The sequence below is a fragment of the Lolium rigidum genome, chromosome 6 (genome assembly GCF_022539505.1).
Source record: "Lolium rigidum isolate FL_2022 chromosome 6, APGP_CSIRO_Lrig_0.1, whole genome shotgun sequence".
In the NCBI taxonomy this organism is placed as follows: domain Eukaryota; kingdom Viridiplantae; phylum Streptophyta; class Magnoliopsida; order Poales; family Poaceae; genus Lolium; species Lolium rigidum.
Genome location: NC_061513.1, coordinates 290,487,828 through 290,511,219, shown reverse-complemented (window position 1 = coordinate 290,511,219; position 23,392 = coordinate 290,487,828). Strand labels below are relative to the sequence as shown.

At 45.4% G+C, this 23,392-nt stretch overlaps 1 protein-coding gene across 1 annotated transcript; it reads left to right on the top strand.

Moving 5' to 3' along the window:
• The first annotated feature begins 1,723 nt into the window (after nt 1-1,723).
• Nucleotides 1,724-23,091, top strand: LOC124661178 (protein NRT1/ PTR FAMILY 8.2-like). Its single transcript, XM_047199037.1, has 3 exons — nt 1,724-2,100; nt 2,244-3,801; nt 22,754-23,091. The coding sequence occupies exons 1-3, from the start codon at nt 1,989-1,991 to the stop codon at nt 22,872-22,874; spliced, it is 1,791 nt and encodes a 596-aa protein (XP_047054993.1). The 5' UTR covers nt 1,724-1,988; the 3' UTR covers nt 22,875-23,091.
• Nucleotides 23,092-23,392: the final 301 nt, after the last annotated feature.

Below are 23,392 nucleotides of genomic sequence, written 5' to 3'. Positions count from 1 at the left end.
TTTTGAAGGATATGGTTAGATGTGGCCATGGTACACACCAAAAGTTATCTATTAAACAAAGTACATTAGCAGAGCAAGAAACTACTATTATTGTACGGAAGATTGAGCTGAATCAAAAAGTACCATCTCACCGGTGCATGAGCTAACCAGACAGCGTGGAAGAAAGATTTCACAGACATTATCTGCCTTAAAAATAGGAAGTGACTACTTGGTTTTCACCTGCACCTCACCTGATCTTAGCAAGCAATACATATACGGAGTACTACTTTCAATGTTCAGTCGTCAGTCTGGTGGGTAGAGCTGGAGGACCAAATAAACTATACAACCCTGATGAAGTGCTGGCCCATGCGGAACAGGAGTGTCGTTTAAACAAGTCAGTAACAATGAGTTGAAAAAGATGCTCTCCACAACAACCTCTGTGGTGCCAAGGGATCGGTCGACGCCTGCAGCCAAATCCAACCTCTCTGGTGCCGCCACATGAGCTGCCGGAGAAGAAGATCCTGTGCTACTCCTACGTACCTCTCCAAAGCAGCCGTCGTCGTCTTCCTTTCGTCTCTTTAGTTAGTCGTGGAAAAGTAGGTGGCCGCAGTCCTCGCTGTCCTCCTCCTCCCAGCTCGAGATATCTCAGCCGAGTTCTTCCTTCTCGGTCGCCTTGCTATCCAGCTACCCAGTGCCTATCCCAATCCAACCTCCAAATGGCGGTACATGCGTGCACACCTCTCTCCATCTCGAGCTCCTCTACTTTGCTGCCGCAAGTGGTTTGAGCTGAGAAGGTATGCGTGTCTTCCTCTTTCCCGATTCTTCCGTTGTGCTCGTGGATCCCGTGATGCCCTGAATCTATGGCGATTCCGTGAGCCTTTTTCTGCATAGAATCCTGTTGTTTCTGCTTGTCAACAGTTTGACAGGCCTGAACCTGCTTTCATCACCACCTCATAAGGCTGGTGCCAATGCACCGCCCCGCTCCCGCCCCGCCACGTCAGCTTTTCTCTCACTCTCACCCCACTCTCACTCCACTCTCACCCCACCTTGCCAATGCATGGGCTATAGTCCCCACTCTCACTTCTCTCCTCCACATCACCATTTCTTTTCCACATTAAGTTATTTCACTCGATTTTGTTTAGACATTCAAAATAATGCAAGAAATTATTTTATTCAACTTAAAATGTTACCGATTACATCATAAAATAGTGCCAGCTCTATTTAAATTGTTGTGCAAAAAGCCCCTCAAAATTTGGCTCAAAACACCCTAAAATGCCAAAATTTGGCTCAAAACACCCTAAAATGCCAAATCCTACCAATTTTTCCTAAGTCCAGGGGGTTTTCTGCAAAAATCCCTTTGTCTTCTACCTCCCGCCCCGCCTCTCGCCCACCCCGCCATCGCTGCCGCCCCGCTCCCGCCTCCCTCCCGCCTCGCTCTCGCCGCCAACGCGGGCGCCAGCCGGGCGGGAGCGGGCGCTAGCGCCGGGCGCCCCCGCCGGCGCCCCTCCCTCTCGTCCCGCCCGCCTCCAGCCCCTCTCCCGCCCCGCCCCGGGCGGTATCGCCCTCACTGGCGCCCGCGTTGGCACCAGCCTAAATGGGGAGTTGCAAGATAGTTCTGCAGCGCTGATGAGACTTTGTTTTCATAACCACTCACCAGTAGCTCACAGCTACAAATTCGCCGCTGTTTAGCACAAAAATTAGTTTCAGCTCTGCACTAGCTGTCAGCTTGGTTTGATTCCCGAGCTGATGGAGTATGCCTGTCATACAGAACAGTAGAGTATAAGTATTTCTGAATTTCAGTTAATCCCATTTCCGTTTCTTGTAGATTATCCAAAGCATGTTGCTCTTCTTGTTACAATTCTTTCCACAAGTTCTACCTTAAGCTTTGCACATTATCTGCCCCACTGCATCTTCAGTTCTTCACCTAATTAATCACTGTCAAAATAAAGTTGCAGGAAACAGTTGCTCCTCTGAGCTGCTGAAGGTTGCAAATCCGAACAAGGTCAGCCATGGGGGAGGTCGCACCGGAGTTGTACACCCAGGATGGAACCGTGGACATCAAGGGCAACCCAGCCCTCAAGGAGAATACCGGCAACTGGCGCGCCTGCCCCTACATCCTCGGTACACCCATAGTTGCTCTGCTTTTCTCTTTTCTGTTGTGCTACATTGCTCTGCTTTTCTTGATAAAAAAAAACATTGCTCTGCTTTTCTATTGGTGTTAATGGATTCATGATGCTGATCAATGATCGCTTTGTCAACTGCAGCAAACGAGTGCTGCGAGCGGCTTGCCTACTATGGCATGAGCACGAACCTGGTGAACTTCATGAAGGACCGGATGGGCATGGCCAACGCTGTGGCGGCCAACAACGTCACCAACTGGTCGGGCACCTGCTACATCACGCCCCTCATCGGCGCCTTCCTCGCCGACGCTTACCTCGGCCGCTTCTGGACCATCGCCTCCTTCATGGTCATCTACATCATTGGTCTCGCCCTGCTCACCATGGCCACCTCCGTGCCGGGCCTCATCCCCTTCTGCGCCGACAAGGGGGTCTGCGACCCGACGGCGGGCCAGTCGGCGGCAGTGTTCGTCGCACTCTATCTCATCGCGCTCGGCACGGGTGGCATCAAGCCATGCGTGTCGTCCTTCGGAGCCGACCAGTTCGACGAGCACGACGACAAGGAGCGCAAGAGCAAGAGCTCATTCTTTAACTGGTTCTACTTCTCGATCAACATCGGCGCGCTGGTGGCCTCGTCCGTGCTGGTGTACGTGCAGACGCACGTCGGCTGGAGCTGGGGGTTCGGCATCCCGGCGGTCGTCATGGCGATCGCCGTGGGCAGCTTCTTCGTCGGCACGCCGCTGTACCGCCACCAGCGCCCCGGCGGCAGCCCGCTGACACGCATAGCGCAGGTGCTCGTCGCCGCCACGCGCAAATGGCGCCTGCCCGTGTCCGGCGACGCGCTCTACGAGACGGTGGACAAGGAGTCCGGCATCGAGGGCAGCCGCAAGCTGGAGCACACCGAGCAGTTCCGGTTCCTCGACAAGGCGGCGGTGGTGGTGGATACCACGGCTGACAGAACGTCGCCGTGGCGGCTGTGCACGGTGACGCAGGTGGAGGAGCTCAAGAGCGTGGTGCGTCTGCTGCCAATATGGGCGAGCGGCATCGTCTTCGCCACGGTGTACAGCCAGATGAGCACCATGTTCGTGCTCCAGGGCAACACCCTCGACGCCTCCATGGGCCCCCACTTCAAGATCCCCGCCGCCTCGCTCTCCATCTTCGACACCCTCAGCGTCATCGCCTGGGTGCCCGTCTACGACCGCATCCTCGTCCCCGCCGTGCGCTCCATCACCGGCCGCCCCCGCGGCTTCACGCAGCTCCAGCGCATGGGCATCGGCCTCGTCGTCTCCATGTTCGCCATGCTCGCCGCGGGGGTCCTCGAGCTCGTCCGCCTCCGCACCATCGCCACTCACGGGCTCTACGCCAAGGACGACGTCGTGCCCATCTCCATCTTCTGGCAGGTGCCGCAGTACTTCATCATCGGCGCCGCCGAGGTCTTCACCTTCGTCGGCCAGCTCGAGTTCTTCTACGACCAGGCGCCCGACGCCATGAGGAGCATGTGCTCCGCGCTCTCCCTCACCACCGTCGCGCTCGGCAACTACCTCAGCACGCTGCTCGTCACCGTGGTCGCCAAGATCACCACCAGGGGAGGCAAGGAAGGCTGGATACCCGACAACCTCAACGCCGGCCACCTCGACTACTTCTTCTGGCTCCTCGCCGGCCTCAGCCTCGCCAACTTCGCCGTCTACCTCCTCATAGCGAGCTGGTACACCTACAAGAAGACCGCCGAATACCCAGTACCCGATGCCATCAAAGGACCGGGTGCTGCTGGTGATCAGTACCCTCATGCCGTCAATGGATCGTTAGCTGGTGTGCATGATGAGTAAGTGTGAGCTTCGGTTCTTGTCTCAGTGTGTACTATGCATCTGGACGTGTGTTCAGATTTCAGGAGATATGGCAAAAGAATAGGTTCTTGAAAGAAGATGGAATTCAAGGATTGGTGCTTGAGGACGAGAGTTTTCCGATAGGGGAAATTAATTAATAGTGTAATTTGTCAAATGAGCAATGTTTGCGATGTTGATTAATTAAAGGTTCTTCGCCCTGCTGCAAACCCTCTCCTCTTCTACTGGCTCCTTGCTGGCCTCAGCCTTGCCAACTTCGCCGTGTACCTCCTCGTAGCGACCTGGTACACCTACAAGAAGACCGCCGAATATCCGCCACCTGATGCCGTCAAAGGATCACCTGAACATGATGAGTGAGTGTGGGCTTTGGTTCTTGTCGGAGTGTGTATGCATGTGTGTGCTCAAATTTCTGCTGGAATTTTGCCTTGGGCCTTAGCTCATGTCCCAATACAAATTCTGAAATTCTCTTGGCCCATGTGAGAATGGTAAGGGTGGAACTAAAGTTTAGTCTCACATTGCTAGTTGGGATAGAGTTTGACTGGTATATAAGGTGGGCTATTCTAGTCCTACTAAGTGAGTGAGAAGAGAGAGAGCCCTCGCGTACTCCTCCTCCTCCGCCGCCACGCCTCGCACGATGCGGGTGGCGGGTGCTGGGAATCTCGCCGAGCCGAGCTTATCTTTTTGCTGTTTGGAAAATTAATTGTGTAATCAATTACGATTCATACGTTAACACAGCCGTTTTCGTTCCGGTTTTTCTGGATCGTGGACTCGTACGTGGGCTACGTCCCACGACCTTCCTTAACCGCACTACATAAGCGCAGACGCGAACCCTAGCCTGAACGAGACACCATATGCGACCGCCTCTTTCCAGTTCATTGTGCCGCCGCCTTCGTCTTCCTCATCCAGTCCTTCGGCGTGCACCGAGCGGCGGGACAGTAGGTCTCCGGAACACTGCCTCTCGTAGACCTGTACGGTGAGGGGCAATCAGGTTTTTGGGGAGCGCTTACGCGTGACTACTGGCAACACGACGTCGTCGGATGATGACTTCCCGAACGACGACTTCTTTCCGGACATCGACAACCTCTTCGGCAACCTCAACATGGGCGACAACCAGGATGCTGCTGCCGCCAACATCGCCGCCGCTGCTGCTGCAAACAACGTTGGACGGTACATGTTTCTGTCATCATCGTCTCATATCTTACTAGAGTTTCTAGTACTGCTGTTTGGAGTAGATGCGATAGGTATATCTTGTCTAGATGCTATATGTTCATCTACTATGTTGATCTGCATGATTAGTTCATCTGCTGTTTATGTAGTCAGGATTTATCAATTGTTAGTTTGGATTAATTCATAGGGATTTCTATTTCCTTGCCCATGGTTCGTTAGTTGTACTCAGTTTCCCCCAGCCCCTTAGTTTTTCCTCAGTTTTCCCCTCCCTCTAGTTTGAAACCCGTCGCAGACGCTCAGACGGGAGGGTTGCCGTCTGATCAGAGGCCTTCACCGTTACCGGTGACGGCTAGGGAGCCGCGTTGGTGTTGAATTGACCGTTTCTTTCGAACCGTGTTGATCGTTGACTCGGAGGAGCTCACCCAAAGCTTTCCACTCCGCCCGAGACTGGAGGAGCTCACACACCGCCCCTCCGCCGACACGCCGTCCTGCCCTCCTACCTTATGGCGTCGTCCGCCGCCGAGCCGGCCCCGCCCCCACCACCACCCCCGGGAGGCGGAGAGGGCTCCGCCTCCACCAGATCTAGATCTACCCCTTTCGCGGAGTTTGTATGTCCATCCGGTGTGCCAACTGTTCGCGTCAGCCGCGGAGAAGATTGGGAATCGGAGGGATCTAACACATGGATTTCATCTGGGTAAGCATCGTCTGCCTATGTGAATTAACAGTAGGCAGTTTTTGAGCGCCAATCGTTGTTGCTCAACTAACTGCATTGCTTTTCGAATAGGATTGATCCAGCGCTGGCTTTTCGGCTGGTGGTTAGGCTGGATTCTAGCTTTACGCGTGATTCTAAACGCTATAAGAATGGGTTTTACTTCCCTGCGGTGGTTGCAACCACCATCTCGTTGAGGAATTTGAAAGCTAACATCTGCGCTCAGTACAGCTGGAGCTCTGACGACGTAGTTTATTTCGAATATTTGCACAACAAGGAGGGAAGATTTGTTCCACTAAATTCCGACGACGATCTGGGAATTCTTTTTGCTTTGAATGCTTCTTGCCGGTTCGGTAAAATTGGTATCCATGTGGACAGGGGACGGGCATCATCTCTCTCTGGTGCTGGGGCATCATCAGGTGGTCGGGCATCATGTCTCTCTACTGCTGCTGCCTCTTCTAACAGTGTGCGCCGCGGCGCTCCTTGTAGGTCCACGGCGGCACCATCCGTCCCCGGTGCTAGTGGTAGCCGGATCGTTCGTACGGTCGATGTGGAGGACGATGCGGACATTGAGGATCGGTCTCCTCAAGATGATGAGGATGAGTTGATGTTTCCGAATTGGTAGATCGATGCGGTTAGCGAGGCAATGGAGGATCAATACATGGAAGATATTACTTTTGGTGCCGATTTGATGACACCGATGATGAAGAGAAGAATGAGAATGATGACAGCCTCATTTTAGGCGATTACGAAGGTGAAGACTTGCCAACAATTGAGTGGAACAGGGAGGATCCCCGGCTTGCGGAAGGCACCGTGTTTCAAACGATGATGGACTGCCGTAATGCAATTACTACATATCACATTCTCACTAAGAATAATTATGAGGTTATTAAAAGTGAGCCAGGTAGGTTCACAATTAAATGCCCATACCTAAGGTGTAGGTTTAGGTTGCATGCATCCACAATGCGCGAAGCGGCTTGGTTCGGGTACTACGCCAACCAGGTTGTGTATTTAGATCACGGTGTAAAATTTGTTATCTATTATCGACATCCATTATCATTATGTTTCAGATAAAGAAGAATAAGGAGATCCATAGGTGTCCACCTCTAGGGGGAGAGCCAGAGCTGAAAACAAAGCTAGCGAAGACTAGGTGGTTGGCAGATATAATCCTAGATTAGCTGAGAGAAAATCCTTCACTTGGTCCAACAGCACTCGTAAAAACGGTGGTTGAGAAGTATAAAATGAAAGTACCTTACATGAGGATGTTCTATGCAAAGGAAATGGCTCTTGACAAGATCAATGGTCCATGGAATGAAAGCTTTCGGTTGCTTTACACTTTCAAAGCTGAAGTGGAGATGGCTAGTCCAGGCAAGTGTTGTAGCGATAGACAAGCATACGGTTCCTACAAATTGAAAAGCGGGAAGGTAATGCACAAGGAATGTTTTAGAAGGGCTTTTGTTTGTTTCAAAGCTTGCTGGAAAGCCTTTTTGGACGGTTGCGAGGCCTTATTTGGCCGTGGATGCATCAGCTCTTCATGGCAGGTTTAAAGGACAGACTAGTTGCTGCTACTGCAGATTGATGGACATAATTGGATGTTCCCTGTTGCTTATGGGGTTTTGGAGGTTGAGTCACAGGAAAGTTGGACTTGGTTTCTGCAGAATTTGCGCGACCTTATAGGTCATCCACCAAGACTTGTTATCCACACAGACGCTTGCAAAGGTTTGGAGACTGCGGTAGAAGCAGGTATTCCACGGAGTGGAGCATGGGGAATGTATGCGACACTTGGTACAGAATTTTACAAAGAAATTCAAGGGTAAAGTTTTTATCGACAACCTATGGCCAGCTTCATACACATGCAGCTCTAGGAAGCATCTGTTTCATTTGGATGTGTTGTATAAACAAAAATCCGGGGTGAAGGAGTACTTGGATGAACATCATGGTAGGGTGTGGTCAAGAAGCCAATTCAATGAAATTTGCAAGGTAGACTATGTAACAAGTAACCTTGCAGAGAGTTTCAATTCAAAGGTCAAGTCATTGAAAGGGCTTATGCTGTGGCAAATATTTGATAAGATTAGGCAGATGATCATGATAAAGATCGATCTGCGTCAAAGAATTGCATCCACAAATTATGCTGGCCATCTCATGCTCCCATCTTTGATTAAGTCTTTGCATGACGGGGCAAAACAATTGAGGATGCAATGCGTCGGAAAAGGAATGGAGGCCGAGGTAACCTACAGCGACAAACAAAACGAGCGGTGGAGGTATCCGAGTGAGTTTGGTTGATAGGACATGTCATTGTAGGGGATGGCAGATCCGTGGGATACCCCGCATACACGCATTGTTTTTCATGAGTGTTATAGGGGGTGAAGATGGTGAAGTTGATCAGTATGTGTCGAGTATTTCTCCGTTGCCAAATTTAGGGCTGCATATGCTATGAATGTTCCTACCTTGTTGGGAAAAGACCAATAGATGAAAGTCGATCCAGGCTTCAAACTGTACTCTCCAGTATTGACTAGACCGGCAGGTAGGCCGAGGAAGAATAGGATCAGAGCTAGTGCAGAGGGTGGTGCACCGATTCGAAAACGTAAGTGCAAACGTGATGGCGTGTATTTCACACGTTCGTTGGGCAACCCCAAGAGGAAGGTATGATGAGCACAGCAGCAAGTTTTCCCTCAGAAAGAAACCAAGGTTTATCGAACCAGGAGGAGCCAAGAAGCACGTTGAAGGTTGATGGCGGCGGGATGTAGTGCGGCGCAACACCGGAGATTCCGGCGCCAACGTGGAACCTGCACAACACAACCAAAGTACTTTGCCCCAACGAAACAGTGAGGTTGTCAATCTCACCGGCTTGCTGTAACAAAGGATTAACCGTATTGTGTGGAAGATGATTGTTTGCAGAGAAAACAGTAAAAACAAGTATTGCAGTAGATTGTATTTCAGTAAAGAGAATTTGACCGGGGTCCACAGTTCACTAGAGGTGTCTCTCCCATAAGACGAACAGCATGTTGGGTGAACAAATTACAGTTGGGCAATTGACAAATAAAGAGAGCATGACAATGCACATACATATCATGATGAGTATAGTGAGATTTAATTGGGCATTACGACAAAGTACATAGACCGCCATCCAACCGCATCTATGCCTAAAAAGTCCACCTTCGGGTTATCATCCGAACCCCTCCGGTATTAAGTTGCAAAGCAACGAGACAATTGCATTAAGTATGGTGCGTAATGTAATCAACAACTACATCCTTAGACATAGCATCAATGTTTTATCCCTAGTGGCAACAAGCACAACACAACCTTAGAACTTTCATCACTCGTCCCAGGTGTCAATGCAGGCATGAACCCACTATCGAGCATAAGTACTCCCTCTTGGAGTTAAAAGCATCTACTTGGCCAGAGCATCTACTAGTAACGGAGAGCATGCAAGATCATAAATAACACATAAGCATAACTTTGATAATCAACATAACAAGTATTCTCTATTCATCGGATCCCAACAAACGCAACATATAGAATTACATATAGATGATCTTGATCATGATAGGCAGCTCACAAGATCCGACAATGATAGCACAATGGGGAGAAGACAACCATCTAGCTACTGCTATGGACCCATAGTCCAGGGGTAGACTACTCACTCATCACTCCGGAGGCGACCATGGCGGTGTAGAGTCCTCCGGGAGATGATTCCCCTCTCCGGCGGGGTGCCGGAGGCGATCTCCGGGATCCCCGAGATGGGATCGGCGGCGGCGGCGTCTCGGTAATGTTTTCCGTATCGTGGCTCTCGGTACTCGGAAGTTTCGTCACGGAGGCTTTAAGTAGGCGGAAGGGCAAGTCGAGAGGGGGCACGGGGGCCCCGGATGACGGGCGGCGCGGCCAAGGGGGCCGCGCCGCCCTAGGGTTTGGCTCCCCTGTGGCCCCACTTCGTTTCGTCTTCGGACTTCCGGAAGCTTCGTGAGAAAATAGGCCCCCGGGCTTTTGTTTCGTCCAATTCCGAGAATATTTCTTTACTAGGATTTCTGAAACCAAAAACAGCAGAAATGACAGAATCGGCACTTCGGCATCTTGTTAATAGGTTAGTTCCGGAAAATGCACGAATATGACATAAAGTGTGCATAAAACATGTAGATAACATCAATAATGTGGCATGGAACACAAGAAATTATCGATACGTTGGAGACGTATCAGCATCCCCAAGCTTAGTTCTGCTCGTCCCGAGCAGGTAAAACGATAACAAAGATAATTTCTGGAGTGACATGCCATCATAATCTTGATCATACTATTTGTAAAGCATATGTAGAGAATGCAGCGATCAAAAAAATGTGTATGACATGAGTAAACAAGTGAATCATAAAGCAAAGACTTTTCATGAATAGCAATTCAAGACAAGCATCAATAAGTCTTGCATAAGAGTTAACTCATAAAGCAATAATTCAAAGTAAAGGTATTGAAGCAACACAAAAGAAGATTAAGTTTCAGCGGTTGCTTTCAACTTGTAACATGTATATCTCATGGATATTGTCAACATAGAGTAATATAATAAGTGCAATAAGCAAGTATGTAGGAATCAATGCACAGTTCACACAAGTGTTTGCTTCTTGAGGTGGAGAGAAATAGGTGAACTGACTCAACATTGAAAGTAAAAGAATGGTCCTCATAGAGGAAAAGCATCGATTGCTATATTTGTGCTAGAGCTTTGATTTTGAAAACATGAAACAATTTTGTCAACGGTAGTAATAAAGCATATGCATCATGTAAATTATATCTTATAAGTTGCAAGCCTCATGCATAGTGTACTAATAGTGCCCGCACCTTGTCCTAATTAGCTTGGACTACCTGGATTATCACCGCAATACATATGCTTTAACCAAGTTTCACAAAGGGGTACCTCTATGCCGCCTGTACAAAGGTCTAAGGAGAAAGCTCGCATTTGGATTTCTCGCTTTTGATTATTCTCAACTTAGACATCCATACCGGGACAACATAGACAACGAGATAATGGACTCCTCTTTTAATGCTTTAAGCATTTGACAACAATTAATTCTTTTCTCATTAGAGATTTGAGGATATTTGTCCAAAACTGAAACTTCCACCATGAATCATGGCTTTAGTTAGCGGCCCAATGTTCTTCTCTCACAATATGCATGCTCAAACCATTCAACTCGGTGTAGATCGCCCTTACTTCGGACAAGACGAACATGCATAGCAACTCACATGAAATTCAACAATGAGTTGATGGCGTTCCCCGATAAACATGGTTATCGCACAACAAGCAACTTAATAAGAGATAAAGTGCATAATTACATATTCAATACCACAATAGTTTTTAAGCTATTTGTCCCATGAGCTATATATTGCAAAGGTGAATGATGGAATTTTAAAGGTAGCACTCAAGCAATTTACTTTGGAATGGCGGAGAAAATACCATGTAGTATAGGTAGGTATGGTGGACACAAATGGCATAGTGGTTGGCTCAAGTATTTTGGATGCATGAGAAGTATTCCCTCTCGATGCAAGGTTTAGGCTAGCAAGGTTATTTGAAACAAACACAAGGATGAACGGTACAGCAAAACTCACATAAAAGACATATTGTAAACATTATAAGACTCTACACCGTCTTCCTTGTTGTTCAAACTCAAAACTAGAAATTATCTAGACTTTAGAGAAACCAAATATGCAAACCAAATTTTAGCACGCTCTATGTATTCTTCACTAATAGGTGCAAAGCATATGATGCAAGAGCTTAAACATGAGCACAACAATTGCCAAGTATCACATTACCCAAGACATTTATAGCAATTACTACATGTATCATTTTCCAATTCCAACCATATAACAATTTAACGAAGGAGAAACTTCGCCATGAATACTATGAGTAGAAACCAAGGACATATTTGTCCATATGCTACAGCGGAGCGTGTATCTCTCCCATGAAGTGAATGCTAGGATCCATTTTATTCAAACAAAAACAAAAACAAAAACAAACCGACGCTCCAAGAAAAAGCACATAAGATGTGGCCGAATAAAAATATAGTTTCAGGGGAGGAACCTGATAATTTGTTGATGAAGAAGGGGATGCCTTGGGCATCCCCAAGCTTAGACGCTTGAGTCTTCTTGATATATGCAGGGGTGAACCACCGGGTGCATCCCCAAGCTTAGAGCTTTCACTCTCCTTGATCATGTTGCATCATACTCCTCCCTTGATCCTTGAAAACTTCCTCCACACCAAACTCGAAACAACTCATTAGAGGGTTAGTGCACAATATAAATTGACATATTCAGAGGTGACACAATCATTCTTAACACTTCTGGACATTGCATAATGCTACTGGACATTAATGGATCAAAGAAATTCATCCAACATAGCGAAAGAGGCAATGCGAAATAAAAGGCAGAATCTGTCAAAACAGAACAGTTCGTATTGACGAATTTTAAAATGGCACTAGAATTGCTCAAACGAAAATGCTCAAATTGAATGAAAGTTGCGCACATATCTGAGGATCATGCTCGTAAATTGGCGTAATTTTCTGAGCTACCTACAGGGAGGTGGACCCAGATTCGTGACAGCAAAGAAATCTGGAACTGCGCAGTAATCCAAATCTAGTACTTACTTTTCTATCAAAGAGTTTACTTGGCACAACAAAACATAAAACTAAGATAAGGAGAGGTTGCTACATTAGTAAACAACTTCCAAGACACAAATATAAAACAAAAATACTGGAGTAAAATAACACATGGGTTATCTCCCAAGAAGTTCTTTCTTTATAGCCATTAAGATGGGCTCAGCAGTTTTAATGATGCACTCGCAAGAAATAGTATTTGGAGCAAAAGAGAGCATCAAGAGGCAAATTCAAAACACATTTAAGTCTAAAATGCTTCCTATGCATAGGAATCTTGTAAATAAACAAGTTCATGAAGAGCAAAGTAACAAGCATAGGAAGATAAAACAAGTGTAGCTTCAAAAATTTCAGCACATTGAGAGGTGTTTTAGTAACATGAAAATTTCTACAACCATATTTTCATCTCTCATAATAATTTTCAGTAGCATCATGAGCAAACCCAACAATGTAACTATCACATAAAGCATTCTTATCATGAGTCTCATGCATAAAATTATTACTCTCCACGTAAGCATAATCAATTTTATTAGTTGTAGTGGGAGCAAATTCAACAAAGTGGCTATCATCATATATAAGAGGCATATTGTAATCATAAAAGAAAATTTTCTCCTCAATGCTTGGGGGACTAAAAAGATCATGCTCATCAGAGCCAGCTTCCCCAAGCTTAGAATTTTCCATAGCATTAGCAACAATGGTGTTCAAAGCATCCATAGTAATAACATTCCCATGCATATAAAGTTCCATGGGTTTTTTAATTCTCTCTTCAAACACATCATGTCCTAATTCAAGATAAAGTTCATAAAGATCTCTCATATTTTTGTTGTTTCCCATTATGCTTAACTAGTGAAATAAAAACATGCATGATATTAAGTAAAGTAAAACAAGTAACTAATTTTTTGTGTGTTTTTGATATAGCAAACAAGACAGTAAATAAAGTAAAGCTAGCAACTAATTTTTTTGTGTTTTGATATAATGCAGCAAACAAAGTAGTAAATAAAATAAAGCAAGACAAAAACAAAGTAAAGAGATTGAGAAGTGGAGACTCCCCTTGCAGCGTGTCTTGATCTCCCCGGCAACGGCGCCAGAAAATATGCTTGATGGCGTGTGATACGTCTCCAACGTATCGATAATTTCTTGTGTTCCATGCCACATTATTGATGTTATCTACATGTTTTATGCACACTTTATGTCATATTCGTGCATTTTCTGGAACTAACCTATTAACAAGATGCCGAAGTGCCGATTCTTGTTTTCTAGCTGTTTTTGGTTTCGAAATCCTAGTAAAGAAATATTCTCGGAATTGGACGAAATAAAAGCCCAGAGGCCTATTTTCTCACGAAGCTTCCAGAAGTCCGAAGGAGAGACGAAGAGGGGCCACAGGGTGGCCAAACCCTAGGGCGGCGCGGCTCCACCCCTGGCCGCGCCGGCCTGTGGTTTGGGCCCCCTGTGCCGCCTCTTGACTTGCCCTTCCGCCTACAAATAGCCTCCGTGACGAAACCCCCAGTACCGAGAGCCACGATACGGAAAACATTGCGAGACGCCGTCGCCGCCGATCCCATCTCGGGGGATCACGGAGATCGCCTCCGGCACCCTGCCGGAGAGGGAATCATCTCCCGGAGGACTCTACACCGCCATGGTCGCCTCCGGAGTGATGAGTGAGTAGTCTACCCCTGGACTATGGGTCCATAGCGGTAGCTAGATGGTTGTCTTCTCCCCATTGTGCTATCATTGTCGGATCTTGTGAGCTGCCTATCATGATCAAGATCATCTATATGTAATTCTATATGTTGCGTTTGTTGGGATCCGATGAATAGAGAATACTTGTTATGTTGATTATCAAAGTTATGCTTATGTGTTGTTTATGATCTTGCATGCTCTCCGTTATTAGTAGATGCTCCGGCCAAGTAGATGCTTTTAACTCCAAGAGGGAGTACTTATGCTCGATAGTGGGTTCATGCTCGCATTGACACCGGGACGAGTGACGAAAGTTCTAAGGTTGTGTTGTGCTTGTTGCCACTAGGGATAAAACATTGATGCTATGTCTAAGGATGTAGTTGTTGATTACATTACGCACCATACTTAATGCAATTGTACGTTGTTTTGCAACTTAATGCTTGGAGGGGTTCGGACGATAACTCTGAAGGTGGACTTTTTAGGCATAGATGCAGTTGGATGGCGGTCTATGTACTTTGTCGTAATGCCCAATTAAATCTCACTATACTCATCATGATATGTATGTGCATGGTCATGCTCTCTTTATTTGTCAATTGCCCAAGCTGTAATTTGTTCACCCAACATGCTGTTCGTCTTATGGGAGAGACACCTCTAGTGAGCTGTGGACCCCGGTCCAATTCTCTTTCTTGAAATACAATCTACTGCAATACTTGTTTCTACTGTTTTCTCTGCAAACAATCATCTTCCACACAATACGGTTAATCCTTTGTTACAGCAAGCCGGTGAGATTGACAACCTCACTCGTTTCGTTGGGGCAAAGTAGTTTGGTTGTGTTGTGCGGGTTCCACGTTGGCGCCGGAATCTACGGTGTTGCGCCGCACTACATCCCGCCGCCATCAACCTTCAACGTGCTTCTTGGCTCCTCCTGGTTCGATAAACCTTGGTTTCTTTACGAGGGAAAACTTGCTGCTGTGCGCATCATACCTTCCTCTTGGGGTTGCCCAACGAACGTGTGAAATACACGCCATCAAGCTCTTTTTACGGCGCCGTTGCCGGGGAGATCAAGACACGCTGCAAGGGGAGTCTCCACTTCTCAATCTCTTTACTTTGTTTTTGTCTTGCTTTATTTTATTTACTACTTTGTTTGCTGCACTAAATCAAAATACAAAAAAATTAGTTGCTAGTTCTACTTTATTTGCTATCTTGTTTGCTATATCGAAAACACAAAAAAATTAGTTTACTTGCATTTACTTTATCTAGTTTGCTTTATTTACTATCGCTAAAATGAGTAATCCTGAAGTTGAAGTTCGTTCATTTAAGCAACAAGGGGAGAATGTTTAAAAGATGCTTGGTATAGAATTAGTGATGCCCATAATAGGTGCACTAAGAAACATTCCACCACTATCCTACTCAGGAATTTTTATGTTGGTATCTCTAGTTGGAATAGATATGTTCTTGATTGTCTCGCGGGAGGTAATTTCCTAGGTGTTTCCGCTTTAGAAGCTAGTTGCATTATTGAGAGTTTATTTGGAATACCACCTGTTAATGAAACTAAAAGTGAAACCTCCCTTGAGGATGTTATGAAAAAATTAGAAACCATAGAGAAAAATTGTAGCATTGAAACTAAAATGGAAACATTACTGGAATAATACTTGATAAACTTGATAAAATCCTAAGAGGAATTAATGAAAGAATTGCTACTCTAGAAACTTGTGCTATCCATGATAATCAAACCCATAGAATTGGTAAACTTGAAGAAGCCATGAGAAAATTGGGTTCAACTTTTTCTTCTCTTAAATTTAATGAGAAAGCTTATGTGGGTAAGGAGCAAAAATTCATGTATGTCTCTAAGGTGCCTAAACCAAAGAATTACTATAGGCCTAAAATTGATAAAACTCCCAACACCGCTGGTAATGATGTTGATGCTTCATCTCTCGATAATACTTGATACACACTTTCTGCGCCTAGCTGAAAGGCGTTAAAGAAAGCGCTTATGGGAGACAACCCATGTTTTTACCTACAGTACTTTGTTTTTATTTTGTGTCTTGGAAGTTGTTTACTACTGTAGCAACCTCTCCTTATCTTAGTTTTGAGTTTTGTTGTGCCAAGTTAAGCCGTTGATAGAAAAGTAAGTACTAGATTTGGATTACTGCGCAGTTCCAGATTTCTTTGCTGTCACGAATCTGAGCCCACTGCCCTGCAGGAAGCTCAGAAAATTATGCCAATTTACGTGCATGATCCTCAGATATGTACGCAACTTTCATTCAATTTGAGCATTTTCATTTGAGCAAGTCTGGTGCCATTTTAAAATTCGTCAATACGAACTGTTCTGTTTTGACAGATTCTGCCTTTTATTTCGCATTGCCTCTTTCGCTATGTTGGATGAATTTCTTTGATCCACTAATGTCCAGTAGCATTATGCAATGTCCAGAAGTGTTAAGAATGAGTGTGTCACCTCTGAATATGTCAATTTATATTGTGCACTAACCCTCTAATGAGTTGTTTCGAGTTTGGTGTGGAGGAAGTTTTCAAGGATCAAGAGAGGAGTATGATGCAACATGATCAAGGAGAGTGAAAGCTCTAAGCTTGGGGATGCACCCGGTGGTTCACCCCTGCATATATCAAGAAGACTCAAGCGTCTAAGCTTGGGGATGCCCAAGGCATCCCCTTCTTCATCAACAAATTATCGGGTTCCTCCCCGAAACTACATTTTTATTCGGCCACATCTTATGTGCTTTTTCTTGGAGCGTCGTTTTGTTTTTGTTTTTGTTTTGTTTGAATAAAATGGATCCTAGCATTCACTTTATGGGAGAGATACACACTCCGCTGTAGCATATGGACAAATATGTCCTTGGTTTCTACTCATAGTATTCATGGCGAAGTTTCTCCTTCGTTAAATTGTTATATGGTTGGAATTGGAAAATGATACATGTAGTAATTGCTATAAATGTTTTGGGTAATGTGATACTTGGCAATTGTTGTGCTCATGTTTAAGCTCTTGCATCATATGCTTTGCACCCATTAATGAAGAAATACATAGAGCATGCTAAAATTTGGTTTGCATATTTGGTTTCTCTAAGGTCTAGATAATTTCTAGTTTTGAGTTTGAACAACAAGGAAGACGGTATAGAGTATTATAATGCTTTCAATATGTCTTTTATGTGAGTTTTGCTGTACTAGTTCATCCTTGTGTTTGCCTCAAATAACCTTGCTAGCCTAAACCTTGTATCGAGAGGGAATACTTCTCATGCATCCAAAATACTTGAGCCAACCACTATGCCATTTGTGTCCACCATACCTACCTACTACATGGTATTTTCCGCCATTCCAAAGTAAATTGCTTGAGTGCTACCTTTAAAATTCCATCATTCACCTTTGCAATATATAGCTCATGGGACAAATAGCTTAAAAACTATTGTGGTATTGAATATGTAATTATGCACTTTATCTCTTATTAAGTTGCTTGTTGTGCGATAACCATGTTTACTGGGGAACGCCATCAACTCATTGTTGAATTTCATGTGAGTTGCTATGCATGTTCGTCTTGTACGAAGTAAGGGCGATCTACATTGAGTTGAATGGTTTGAGCATGCATATTGTGAGAGAAGAACATTGGGCCGCTAACTAAAGCCATGTTCCATGGTGGAAGTTTCAGTTTTGGACAAACATCCTCAAATCTCTAATGAGAAAAGAATTAATTGTTGTTGAATGCTTAAAGCATTAAAAGAGGAGTCCATTATCCGTTGTCTATGTTGTCCCGGTATGGATGTCTAAGTTGAGAATAATCAAAAGCGAGAAATCCAAATGCGAGCTTTCTCCTTAGACCTTTGTACGAGCGGCATAGAGGTACCCCTTTGTGATACTTGGTTAAAGCATATGTATTGCGGTGATAATCCAGGTAGTCCAAGCTAATTAGGACAAGGTGCGAGCACTATTAGTACACTATGCATGAGGCTTGCAACTTATAAGATATAATTTACATGATGCATATGCTTTATTACTACCGTTGACAAAATTGTTTCATGTTTTCAAAATCAAAGCTCTAGCACAAATATAGCAATCGATGCTTTTCCTCTATGAGGACCATTCTTTTACTTTCAATGTTGAGTCGGTTCACCTATTTCTCTCCACCTCAAGAAGCAAACACTTGTGTGAACTGTGCATTGATTCTTACATACTTGCTTATTGCACTTATTATATTACTCTATGTTGACAATATCCATGAGATATACATGTTACAAGTTGAAAGCAACTGCTGAAACTTAATCTTCTTTTGTGTTGCTTCAATACCTTTACTTCGAATTATTGCTTTATGAGTTAACTCTTATGCAAGACTTATTGATGCTTGTCTTGAAATGCTATTCATGAAAAGTCTTTGCTTTATGATTCACTTGTTTACTCATGTCATACACATTGTTTTGATCGCTGCATTCTCTACATATGCTTTACAAATAGTATGATCAAGTTTATGATGGCATGTCACTCCGGAAATTATCTTTGTTATCGTTTTACCTGCTCGGGACGAGCGAGAACTAAGCTTGGGGATGCTGATACGTCTCCAACGTATCGATAATTTCTTGTGTTCCATGCCACATTATTGATGTTATCTACATGTTTTATGCACACTTTATATCATATTCGTGCATTTTACGGAACTAACCTATTAACAAGATGCCGAAGTGCCGATTCTTGTTTCTAGCTGTTTTTGGTTTCAGAAATCCTAGTAAAGAAATATTCTCGGAATTGGACGAAATAAAAGCCCGGAGGCCTATTTTCTCACGAAGCTTCCGGAAGTCCGAAGGAGAGACGAAGAGGGGCCACGGGGTGGCCAAACCCTAGGGCGGCGCGGCTCCACCCTCGGCCGCGCCGGCCGTGGTTTGGGCCCCTGTGCCGCCTCTTGACTTGCCCTTCCGCCTACAAATAGCCTCCGTGACGAAACCCCCGATGCCGAGAGCCACGATACGGAAAACATTGCGAGACGCCGTCGCCGCCGATCCCATCTCGGGGGATCCTGGAGATCGCCTCCGGCACCTGCCGGAGAGGGGAATCATCTCCGGAGGACTCTACACCGCCATGGTCGCCTCCGGAGTGATGAGTGAGTAGTCTACCCCTGGACTATGGGTCCATAGCGGTAGCTAGATGGTTGTCTTCTCCCCATTGTGCTATCATTGTCGGATCTTGTGAGCTGCCTATCATGATCAAGATCATCTATATGTAATTCTATATGTTGCGTTTGTTGGGATCCGATGAATAGAGAATACTTGTTATGTTGATTATCAAAGTTATGCTTATGTGTTGTTTATGATCTTGCATGCTCTCCGTTATTAGTAGATGCTCTGGCCAAGTAGATGCTTTTAACTCCAAGAGGGAGTACTTATGCTCGATAGTGGGTTCATGCTGCATTGACACATGGGACGAGTGACGAAAGTTCTAAGGTTGTGTTGTCTTTGTTGCCACTAGGGATAAAACATTGATGCTATGTCTAAGGATGTAGTTGTTGATTACATTACGCACCATACTTAATGCAATTGTCTGTTGTTTGCAACTTAATGCTTGGAGGGGTTCGGATGATAACTCTGAAGGTGGACTTTTTAGGCATAGATGCGGTTGGATGGCGGTCTATGTACTTTGTCGTAATGCCCAATTAAATCTCACTATACTCATCATGATATGTATGTGCATTGTCATGCTCTCTTTATTTGTCAATTGCCCAAGCTGTAATTTGTTCACCCAACATGCTTGTTCGTCTTATGGGAGAGACACCTCTAGTGAGCTGTGGACCCCGGTCCAATTCTCTTTACTTGAAATACAATCTACTTGCAATACTTGTTTCTCTTGTTTTCTCTGCAAACAATCATCTTCCACACAATACGGTTAATCCTTTGTTACGGCAAGCCGGTGAGATTGACAACCTCAGCGTTTCGTTGGGGCAAAGTAGCTTGGTTGTGTTGTGCGGGTTCCACGTTGGCGCGGAATCTACGGTGTTGCGCCGCACTACATCCCGCCGCCATCAACCTTCAACGTGCTTCTTGGCTCCTCCTGGTTCGATAAACCTTGGTTTCTTTACGAGGAAAACTTCTGCTGTGCTCATCATACCTTCCTCTTGGGGTTGCCCAACGAACGTGTGAAATACACGGCCGATGGCGTGTATTTCACACGTTCATTGCAACCCCAAGAGGAAGGTATGATGAGCACAGCAGCAAGTTTTCCCTCGAAAGAAACCAAGGTTTATCGACCAGGAGGAGCCAAGAAGCACGTTGAAGGTTGATGGCGGCGGATGTAGTGCTGGCGCAACACTGTAGATTCCGCGCTAACGTGGAACCTGCACGACACAATCAAAGTACTTTGCCCCAACGAAACGCTGAGGTTGTCAATCTCACCGGCTTGTCATAACAAAGGATTAACCGTATTGCGTGGAAGATGATTGTTTGCGAGAAAACAAGAAAACAAGTATTGCAAGAGATTGTATTTCAATAAAGAGAATTGGACCAGTCCATACCACTAGAGGTGTCTCTCCCATAAGACGAACAACATGTTGGGTGAACAAATTCTCGTTGGGAAATTGACAAATAAAGAGAGCATGACAATGCACATACATATCATGATGAGTATAGTGAGATTTAATTGGGCATTACGACAAAGTACATAGACCGCCATCCAACTGCATCTATGCCTAAAAAGTCCACCTTCAGAGTTATCATCCGAACCCCTCCAATGATTAAGTTGCAAAGCAATGACAATTGCATTAAGTATAGTGCGTAATGTAATCAACAACTACATCCTTAGACATAGCATCAATGTTTTATCCCTAGTGGCAACTAAGACAACACAACCTTAGAACTTTCTCGTCCTGTGTGTCAATGCAGATGAACCCACTATCGAGCATAAGTACTCCCTCTTGGAGTTAAAAGCATCTACTTGGCCGAGCATCTACTAGTAACGAGAGCATGCAAGATCATAAATAACACATAAGCATAACTTTGATAATCAACATAACAAGTATTCTCTATTCATCGGATCCCAACAAACGCAACATATAGAATTACATATAGATGATCTTGATCATGATAGGCACTCACAAGATCCGACAATGATAGCAATGGGAGAAGACAACCATCTAGCTACTGCTATGGACCCATAGTCCAGGGGTAGACTACTCACTCATCACTCCGGAAGGCGACCATGGCGATGTAGAGTCCTCCGGAGATGATTCCCCCTCCGGCGAGTGCCGGAGGCGATCTCCGTGATCCCCGAGATGGGATCGGCGGCGACGGCGTCTCGAAGTATGTTTTCCGTATCGTGGTTCTCAGCACTGGAAGTCCGCCACGGAGGCTTTAAGCAGGCGGAAGTGGCAAAGTCGAGAGGGCACAGGGCCCTGAATGACGAGGCGGCGCGGCCAAGGGGGCCGCGCCGCCCTAGGGTTTGGCTCCCCGTGGCCCCACTTCGTTTCGTCTTCGGACTTCCGGAAGCTTCGTGAGAAAATAGGCCCCCGGGCTTTTGTTTCGTCCAATTCCGAGAATATTTCTTTACTAGGATTTCTGAAACCAAAAACAACAGAAAAGCAAGCAGCGGCACTTCGGCATCTTGTTAATAGGTTAGTTCCAGAAAATGCACGAATATGACATAAAGTGTGCATAAAACATGTAGATAACATCAATAATGTGGCATGGAACACAAGAAATTATCGATACGTTGGAGACGTATCAAAACGTTGTGGAATCCCTGGACACATTGCTAGGCTTTGTAAAAATGGAGTTGACCCAGCTTTTGGAATGGAAGATCAGGCGGGAGCAGCAAATGCAGAGGAGAATGAAGCAGCAATTCAACTTGAGATTGAAGCAGCAGTTCAACATGAGGAGATTGAAGCAGCAAATGGAGAGGGGATTGAACATGAGGAGATTGAACCGATGGATCGAGAGCAGAGGGAACATATGGATGTAGAGCTGCTTGAACCGATGGATCGAGAGCAGAGGGAACATATGGATGTAGAATGGCTTCAACCGATGAGTCCAGAGGAGAGGGAACAGTATAGTCGAGATTGCCTCGAAAGTAGTAAGGCCCTGATAGATGCTAACTTCGAAGAGTACATGGCAGAAGAAAAAGCACAAGCTTCGCAGAAGAAGAAGAACAAGAAAGAGGGCAAAAAGAAGGTAGACGCCGGTAATATCCCTGGTAGGGTTACCCGGAGTAAGGTGGTGGCCCCGACGAGTCACACCAGGAGCAAGAGAAAGATTTTATTCTGAACAACTAATTTGAATTTGTATGAACAATTTATATTGGGGTTCCCTTTGTATTGGGGATCCCTTTGTGTTGAACAATTTGTATTGGGGTTCCCTTTATATTGAGGATGCCTTTGTGTTGAACAATTTGAATGCTCGTGCATCCCGTGTACATCCAGATGAGCACCATGTTCGTGCTCCAGGGCAACACCCTCGACGCCTCCATGGGGCCCCACTTCGCCATCCCGGCCGCCTCGCTCTCCATCTTTGACACCCTCAGCGTCATCGCATGGGTGCCCGTCTACGACCAGATCCTCGTCCCCGCCTTGCGCTCCATCACCGCCCGCCCCCGCGGCTTCACGCAGCTCCTCGCCGGCCTCAGCCTCGCCAACTTCACCGTCTACCTCCTCATCGCGAGCTGGTACACCTACAAGAAGACCGCCGAGTACCCAGCACCCGATGCCATCAAAGAACCGGGTGCTGCTGGTGATCAGTACCCTAAGGCCATTAAAGGATCGTCAGCTGATCAACATGACGAGTGAGTGTCAGATTCGGTTATTCTCTGAATGTGTATGCATCCGTGTGAGACAAAAATAAAGGTTCTTGAAAGAAGATGAAATTCACAAGGATTGGTGCTTGAGAAGATAGGGGAAATTAATTAAAGGTGTAATCTGTCACATGAACAATGCTTGTGTTGTTGATTAATTCTAGTGTCATGGAAAATTGGCAGAAAATTTAACATGTTAATATTATGATGCAGATAGTACCGCACTCTTTGCTTTCAGGCTTGAGTCTCTTGACCGCGACTTTAAGCTCAACATGCCGCATCTGACAGTAGTTCCAATGAGAGCATAGTGCATACATGATCTTTCTCAAAATGCACGACACTCCATCACAATATACAATACACATTTAAAAATTATTAGCTTAAAATGTTAGTAGATGATAAATGCAAAAAAATGTCATGTAAAAACAAATCAAAGGAATGAACGTCTCCACTGATTAATTAATCAACAACAACATGGCCGACTAGCGACTTGCATCAACGACAAGGACATCT